The 8,372-nt window shown below is 35.0% G+C and overlaps 1 protein-coding gene across 1 annotated transcript; it reads left to right on the top strand.

Moving 5' to 3' along the window:
• Positions 1-2,062: 2,062 nt before the first annotated feature.
• LOC110912206 (pollen allergen Che a 1) lies at positions 2,063-3,416 on the top strand. Its single transcript, XM_022156883.2, has 2 exons — positions 2,063-2,248; positions 2,960-3,416. Exons 1-2 carry the CDS (start codon positions 2,086-2,088, stop codon positions 3,295-3,297), a joined length of 501 nt encoding a protein of 166 aa, XP_022012575.1. The 5' UTR covers positions 2,063-2,085; the 3' UTR covers positions 3,298-3,416.
• Positions 3,417-8,372: the final 4,956 nt, after the last annotated feature.

The raw sequence follows: 8,372 nt of genomic DNA, 5'->3' as shown, positions 1-8,372 counted from the left end.
AATAATTTCTCTCTCCTCCAATTCCCCCCTCCCCCATTTTTTAAACGTTAATAACTCTTTCATACAGCATTATTTTTTTATAAAAATTGCACCAAAAAAAACGAGCGTTTTTTATCTTTAAAACGAGTATACTATTGCTATATTTTCAAAAAAAAAAAAAAAATTTAAAACCCAGTTGCGTAAAACGCAATAGAAAAACCCCCAGTTACGTAAAACGCAATGAAAAAAAAAAACCTAAAAAATGACATTTTTCTAAAACGCAATGCACCAAAAACACAAAGAAATGTCTTATTTGTAAAACGCAATGGCCAGAAAACACTTAAAAATGACTCATTCTAAAACGCAATTGACTAAAAAACAAAAGAAATTGTTCTCTGTAAAACGCAATGGACTGGAAACACATAAAAATGTGTTTTACCTAAAACGCAATGCACCAACAACACAAAAAATGTCTTATTTGTAAAACGCAATGGCCAGAAAATACTTAAAAATGTCTCACTTCTAAAACGCAATGGCCTTAAAAAACAAAAGAAAGTGTTATCTGTAAAACACAATGGACTGAAAACACCTAAAAATGTGTTTTACCTAAAACGCAATGACTAAAAACACTTCAAAAATGTGTTTTACCTAAAACGCAATGACTAAAGACACTTAAAAATGTGTTTTTTTCTAAAACGCAATAGTAGAAAACACATAAAATTCTCTTATTTCAACCCCAGCCAGGGGCTCTGCCCCTTGGACCCCGCCAGGGGCTGCCGCCCCTGGGACCTCGCTACCAGGGGCTGCCGCCCCGGACCCCCGCCAAGATCGTAAAACGCAATGACTAAATTAAAAACCCAGATCGTGAAAATGAAATTAAAGAATTTCTTACATGGATCGAAGTCGATTTCTTTATCAATTGACGAAATTTGAATGATAGAAATACTTATCAACGCTCGAATCGAACGAATCGAGTGATTATCTCCAAAATCACCGGAAAAAACGAGATTTTTTTATGAAATTAAACTGGGTTTTCTTCAAAAAAGCTGAAGAACACGTTGATCGGGTGTTTGAATCATTGATTGGTGATGAAAATCGCACTATAATGTAGTGATTATTGAGATAGAAAGTGAAGAAATGGTTTAAGATGGTGGATTTTGAAAATGGTGGGTTTTGAAGTTACTGGGTTTTGAAAAAGGAAGAAGAAAGGGTTGAATTGACTAAAATACCCTTTTTCTTTATTTTAAGTGTTGCCACATGTCCTAATCCTATTGCTTCCTACATTTCCTAGCCAAAATAAACTTCCTATTTGATTTTTTCCCAAATTTTCATTTCTATCTTAGGGTATCCGGTGTAGGAGTCGGCAAAGTGAGTTTACCACTCGGTAAACACCACCACCAACACTAGTTTACCGCTCAAACTTTACCAAATCGGTGGTGGGTTGTCGATGCGGTGAAGAGTGTGTGTGGGGTAGGGTGGGGTCCATGCAATCTCTCAACCAATCACACCATTTTCCTTTTTTTAAAAAAAAAAGTTTACCACTTCAGCAAGTGTCTAAACCATTGTCAACACTTTTCAGCAAAGTTTAAACATTTTTCACTGATTGACGTGAGGCACTCTGATTGGTTGATTTTTTAATTTGTCACTCTCAAGTGTTTAACCACTCCTTACACCCTTAGAAAAAATATCTATTCAACATGAATAAGGTAATTTTTCCATATGTTTTGGTCTTAACATATTCAAAAAAAATTAATAAAAAAAATTCGGATTCCTCCCAACCTCCATGTGATGACATTCAAACCCGCCATTAACTCTTCGGTGGTATCTCCATCTCCCTGTTTCACTGGATTCCCATGACAACATTATTCTTCAACTAATTTAAATTACATAATAATAATAATAATTAAATTAATAATAATAGTAGTAGTAGTATCCTATTACTATTATTAGAATTATGAGGATTATTATTAAAACAATGAGGAAATAAATCCAGCCAAAACACATTCACGTGTCTTGTTTCTACTCAAAACTTCAATTTATCAAGGTCCACCATTTATAAATAAGATCCATATGAATAATTACATTCATCATCTCTAACATTCTGCCATGGAACCAACGGCAGCAATTCTCATTCTTCTTTCAACATTCTCTTTGATTCTGCAGCTTCAAGCTTCAAGACCCATCATATCTCACATTAGTGTCATGGGTATGGTCTACTGTGACACATGTTCCATCAACTCATTCAACAACCACACCTACTTATTATCAGGTTAATCCTATACCCACCATTCATTAACAATTTTTAAATAAAAGATTAAGTTAACTGCCATTTTCGTCCTTGTGGTTTGTCTAAGGGGCTGTTTGGAAACGTGTAAATGGTTAAGTGCTCAACCAATAAGTGCTAAATCAGTAAGAGGTCTAAACCATTAAGAGCCAGTATAATGCTTAGCCGTTTAGAGGCAAATGTCTGACCAATTCAAATTAGAGGTCTTAACCATTCAAACTTAGTATAATGTTTAACCATTCAGAGGCAAATGTCTGAACCATTCAGACATCTACTCGCGAAACAAACAGTCTGAACCATTAAGTGTTGAATCAGTAAGAGATCTGAACCATTAAGAGCCTTATTAAGAGGTAAACAAACAGCCTCTAATTATGCCAGTCCAGGCCAAATTTCAAATTTATACCATTCTCGTCCCTGACATTTCAGTTCCATCCAAAAAAACTAACGTCTGTTATGCCAGTTTCGTCCTTGTTGTTTGTCCAATTATGCCAGCAAGTTTTAGCAAACGTTAGTTTTTTGGACATAACTGGCATGTTTCATGAATGTCAGGGACGAAAATGGCATAAATTTGATATTTGGTCTGGACTGCCATAATTTGACAAACCACGAGGACGAAAATAGCAGTTAACTCTAAAAGATAATATTAGTATATTCATATTCATATTCATATTCATATTTTGTACTGTTTGATTGCAGGGGCAGATGTTAGGATAGACTGCAAATTTAATGCGGCTTCACCACGAACCGCTGAGCAGATATCGTTCTCAGTTAACCGGACTACAAACCGCTATGGTGTTTATAGTTTGGATATACCTTCTGTGGATGGGATCTATTGTGCTAGTGATGCTGCGGTTTTGAACACGTGTCGGGCCACATTGATTAGAAGTGGTATGCCGGAGTGTGATGTGCCTGGTTTCACCACCACTTCTGACGAGTTCTCTATTAAATCCAAACAGGCAAATCTATGTGTTTATAGTATGTTTGCATTGAGTTTTAGACCATCCAAGAAGGATCCTGCCATTTGTGGAAAGTAGTAGTTGTTAGTCTTGTTATTAAAGTTGTATGTTATACTTGTGTTCCAATTTCCACTTGTTGGTTACAAATTTTTAACAAGATATTTTAAGTATATAGTAAACAATAGTTGTGTTTTAAATTTATATCTTAGAGGAAAATTCGATATGATATTCAATAGCCAAAACATTACATGAGGCCCTCGGGCAGATCGAGCCAAAACTGAAAGATTGAAATTGAGTGTCTAATTATAAAATTGACTTTCTAAATTAACGTTTTTTCGATTTTATTACCCCTTTTCTTTGAAACGTTGCCCCTATAATAATTTTCTAGATCCGCCACTGAACGAGTGCATTACTCAAATCAAAGTATTCATGCATCTTTACACGAAAAGGAAATAACTTAAAACTACAAAATTGGGAAAAAAACATATTTTTCAAAATTCTCTCAAATATGGAATTCAAGTATGATAGTTTGCTATTTTATCGCGTGATCTGAATCGTCAAGATATTTCGGATCATTACTTATTGGCCACGTGACTCAAAACATAACACAAATTATGCTCTTTTTATGTTAGGTCAACTTCTACCCTATTTCCTTATGTCCAATCCAGCTGGTCCAAATATGAGTCCGCGCACTCCTGAATCAACTATGTATCACTGGGTTGGTTGGGTCAGCGACAATCCGTCTAAAAATGATTTGGTTTGGGGTTTATGTGCCTTTTATATATCAAAGACATTAAAACTCAATAAATTTTTATAAAGATAAAATGGTTAATGAATATTACGCATATATATAACTACATATTTCAAAAATGAAAATAAATATATGTATAAGAAAAGATAAACTTCATCGATTATGTTATCACAGACGGTTCCAAGTCATAAACATTGTTGAATCATTAATCCAAGGTTTTCAAACTATAAAAAATGGAGCAAACCGTATAAATGTAAGTTTCTAACATGTTTATAAGCGTCCCTTTGGGACCAAAGCCCCAAAACATGCAAAAAATCATTTGTCCACTTCTCCTTCTAGTAACCATCCTGCAACGGAATGTGTCAGTCTACAGATTCTTTTGTATCCAGTGCTAACCAATATCAACATCATCATTCAAGCATAAACTGCACAAATCGCCAAGCGGTGGATGTTGTATGGATCGCGTATGAAGGCAGTGGTGGACCCATGAAATATTTTCAAAGGGTGCGGATTAGAAGTTTAATCAAATTTTCAAAGAGTGAGGGTGGGATTTTGCCCTATAAAATACACCCATCCCTTACTAGGTCGGGCAAGTTATAATTCAATACTAGTTGAAGGACCCGTGTTACCACACGGGTAGGTTTAATAATGATCGAAATCAAATACTAAAAAATAGGTTATAATATATAATTTAAATTTTGGTCTTTAGTTCTATATCTTTATAAAGTAATGTTAAATACATGTATGAAATGTCCTTAATACCCTTATCACTTAATATCCACATAATCTCAAATATATATCAAATGCGCCGATCATCATCATTATCACACTTCTCAAAAAATCTCCAAATCTCTCTCTCAACTCTCAACATCGATCATCATCATCTTCATCCATCTTCATCTTCATCCATCTTGATCATCACTAAATACATTCAAATCTTGTGTACCTTATTCACTAAACACCGATCATCATCATCTTCATCCATCTTCATTTTCTGTTTTACACCGAAGCTCATCATCTTCATACATCTTCATCATCTTCATCCGTCTTCATCTTCTTCATCCGTCTTCATCCATCTTCATCTTCAAAACAGAGGTTTGGATCATCATCTTATCTATATATGTTTTTGATATTTGTGAAAAAACAGAGGGTTGATTTAGGTATTTTGGTTTCAGTTTTTGATAATGATAATCTGAATGCCGCATGATGATGATGATGATGATGATGATAATCAGTTATTTGTGATTGTTTTTGTGAAAAAACAGAGGGTTAATTTGGGTATTTTGGTTTCAGTTTTTGATAATGATAATCTGAATGCCGCATGATGATGATAATGATAATCAGTTAGTTGTGAATGTTTTTGTGAAAAAACATAGGGTTGATTTGGGTATTTTGGTTTCAGTTTTTGATAATGATAATCTGAATGTCGCATGATGATGATGATAATCAGTTTTTTGTGAATGTTTTTGTGAAAAAACAGAGGGTTTATTTGGGTATTTTGATTTCAGTTTTTGATAATGATAATCTGAATGCCGCATGATGATGATAATCAGTTTTTTGTGAATGGGTGGATTTGGGTTATTTTGGTTTCAGTTTTTCAGGTTTGTTTGTGATATTTTTGTTCTGTTTTGTTTGTTTTGTTTTTGTTCTGCTTTGTTATGTTTGTTTGTTTTGCTTTGAAAAAACAGAGGGTTGATTTATTTTGCTTTGTTCAGGTTTGTTTGTGATGTTTTTTTGTGAAAATATTGTACAGAATGGCTGCGGATTTAAAGATACGCAAAACACCAACTACGAAGGCGAGAACACTTGACAACCTCCTAGAAGATGGTGCAGTGTACATAAGGAACTGATTGATCAAAATGATCAATTGCATATGAATGAATACAACCCCAGTGGCAGATATGTAATTAGCGAGCTCTGGAATTTCATGGAAAATCGAAGAGCTATACTGGGGTTATATTCATTCATATCTGCTACATTCCAAAGTGCACCGGTCAGTAAAGATCCACAATTGCTTGTGGTGGTATGACGTTTTGTCTCTGTATTGTATGTTAGAGTCTTTTGTTATCGAGTCTGTAAGTTCCGTAAAGTCTACGAAATTGGTATGACGTTTTGTCTGTGTATTGTATGTATTAAAAGTTTACATTTAATATACAATTGGGGCTTTAATAATTTATTATATATAATATACATTTAATTATTAGATTGCATTTATTTAAAAACAGTTAATTATTAGGGGCTCAGGCTGATATTTCACTCATACCATAGGGACGCAAAGTGTTATTAATATATGCCAAAAGACGGTCTTACCCCTGGCTTAAACGGTCAAACAGATGGCACATTGACAGAGGGACTCAAACTTTTATGAATTCATAAGCTCAGGGGCTCAAAAAACGAAAAAATGAATTTAGCGGCTCAGATTGATGTTTCACACAAACCACAAGGACGCAAATTGCATTTTTCTCTAACTATAATGATAAAAGTTTTTGTCTATGTAAATATGTAAACTATCATGTGAACAAATATTTGATGAATTCACTTTCGCATTTTAGTTAAGAATACATTAAACTTGTTAGGATCGGAGGCGCTCATGATTGTGTTTGTTTGTATAAATTGAACAAATCAATAGATATGAATTGAGATGAAATGCAGCGGAAATGAAAACAAACTTTGTAAACACAATCAGAGGAAAAATAGTTGTGATAAACATATGATTCTCATTGAGTGGAACGATTACAATCAAAAGATTACATGCATGCTTACAACAAAAATTCCCCCTCAACCTGATGCTCCCTAGATGCCATATTCTTGATGGCTTCTTTAAAGTACTCAGCTTCTTTCATTGAATGCCATATTCTTGATGGCTTCTTTAAAGTACTCAGCTTCTTTTTGTTTTTCTTCTGCATCAGTCAGCTGTTTCCTCTTCTTTTGGTTTAACACAATGACAGAGGTATCTGCTGAGGTGAACAGTGGTTCAGAAGTATGAGCCTGCTTCTTTGGCTTATCAATACTTTTGTTTTCAGGCTTCTTTGGTAAGTTAGGATCTGTCATTTTCCTTCTTTTTAGCCTTTTATAAGCCTCATCTGTATACTGCTTTGTCCATTTTGCTATGGCTTTGGCAGTTCCTACCTTTGCATCAACCAATTCTTGCTTCTTTTGTTTATACTCCAATGTAAGCTCATCAATGGCCTTTTTATATTTCCTCCAGTTTGATGCTGACCTTTTCATACCTGGATCATTCTTTATCCTCTCAATTCTGTTCACCTCATGCTTTAAGGCAATGAGTGGCCATTCACTGAACTGTTCTTGTTTGGCTACATAGAATTTTTCTTTCATGATGAATGCAAGATAATCCTTTCTCATTTCCTCTTGTAGGTCAGCTCCAGGTGGTAGATTAGACATTTCTTTGCTCAGGTCTCTTGCATAATCTTCCATTTGTCTCACTTTAGAATTCAAGAATTGCATTCTTTCAGAAATAACTTTGTCACCTTGATCTTTACATTCAAGTTTAGCTATTAAATCAGCTTGCCTGGCTTTGAGTTTTAGATACTCGTCTATATTTGGTGGATCTCTGAAGCCCATGAGAGAAGGAAATCTTCCTTTTGAAGGATCATCTTCTGTATAAAATTGTCTCATTTCATTCTTTACAGCTTCCAGTTCTAGTGGATAAGTTGCAGCTATTGGTATAATATCAGCAGGATCAAAGCCTTCAAGAATTTTTGGATCTTTTATTGGTCTGGGTAGAATTGGTGGTATGAAAGGTTGTTGCTTAATGACATTATAGGGAATATATGAAATAGGATCAGGTGCTGGTATGTCATCATCATGTTTTTGAGGTTTCCTATTTCTAGAATACACCTTTTTAGGAGAAGGTGTTTTTGAATCGGTCTTTGGCACAAAAGGAACCATGGCTTTTGAAGAATCCTTTGATGTGATAAGTGATTGACTAACAGTAGTTGAAACAACTGGTGTTTCAACCACTGTTGCCATTACAACAGATGTTGTAACATCTGATGTCTTCTTCTTCTTAGCAGGAGGTGATGATGGTGATGAAGTTGTTTTTGGTGGTGAGGTCATTTGTGGTGGTGATGGTGAGGCAGTGGTTGTGGTGTGTGTTGAAGTGGTGTGTGTTGAAGTGGTGGTTTTAGTTTTAACAGCTGCTGAAACCACTGATGTACCAACAGTTGTTGATACAACAGGAGTTATAACAGCTGTTTGGGTAGAGGTTTGAAGCTTGGAGCCTTAGGGAGGTGGTTTTGAGGCATGCTTTGTGGGCTTCTTCTTTTCATCCTTAGGATTTTCATCATCCTTTAGCCCAGAAGTACCCTGTGCATTCAACTCCATATAAGCTCTTTTCTCCTGTTCCCACTTGGCTTTATCCTTAGCCTCTCTATCCTTTTTT

Source organism: Helianthus annuus, chromosome 15 (genome assembly GCF_002127325.2).
Source record: "Helianthus annuus cultivar XRQ/B chromosome 15, HanXRQr2.0-SUNRISE, whole genome shotgun sequence".
NCBI lineage: Eukaryota > Viridiplantae > Streptophyta > Magnoliopsida > Asterales > Asteraceae > Helianthus > Helianthus annuus.
Note: the sequence above shows the minus strand (reverse complement) of the source record. Positions and strands in the feature narration are given on the sequence as shown.

What these genes read in the sequence shown, in the direction of transcription:
- LOC110912206 (XM_022156883.2), top strand. Translation starts at nt 2,086, where the DNA reads ATGGAACCAACGGCAGCAATTCTCATTCTTCTTTCAACATTCTCTTTG. An exon ending in CCACACCTACTTATTATCAG is followed by an intron (nt 2,249 to 2,959) that starts GTTAATCCTATA and finishes GTTTGATTGCAG; the next exon opens with GGGCAGATGTTAGGATAGAC.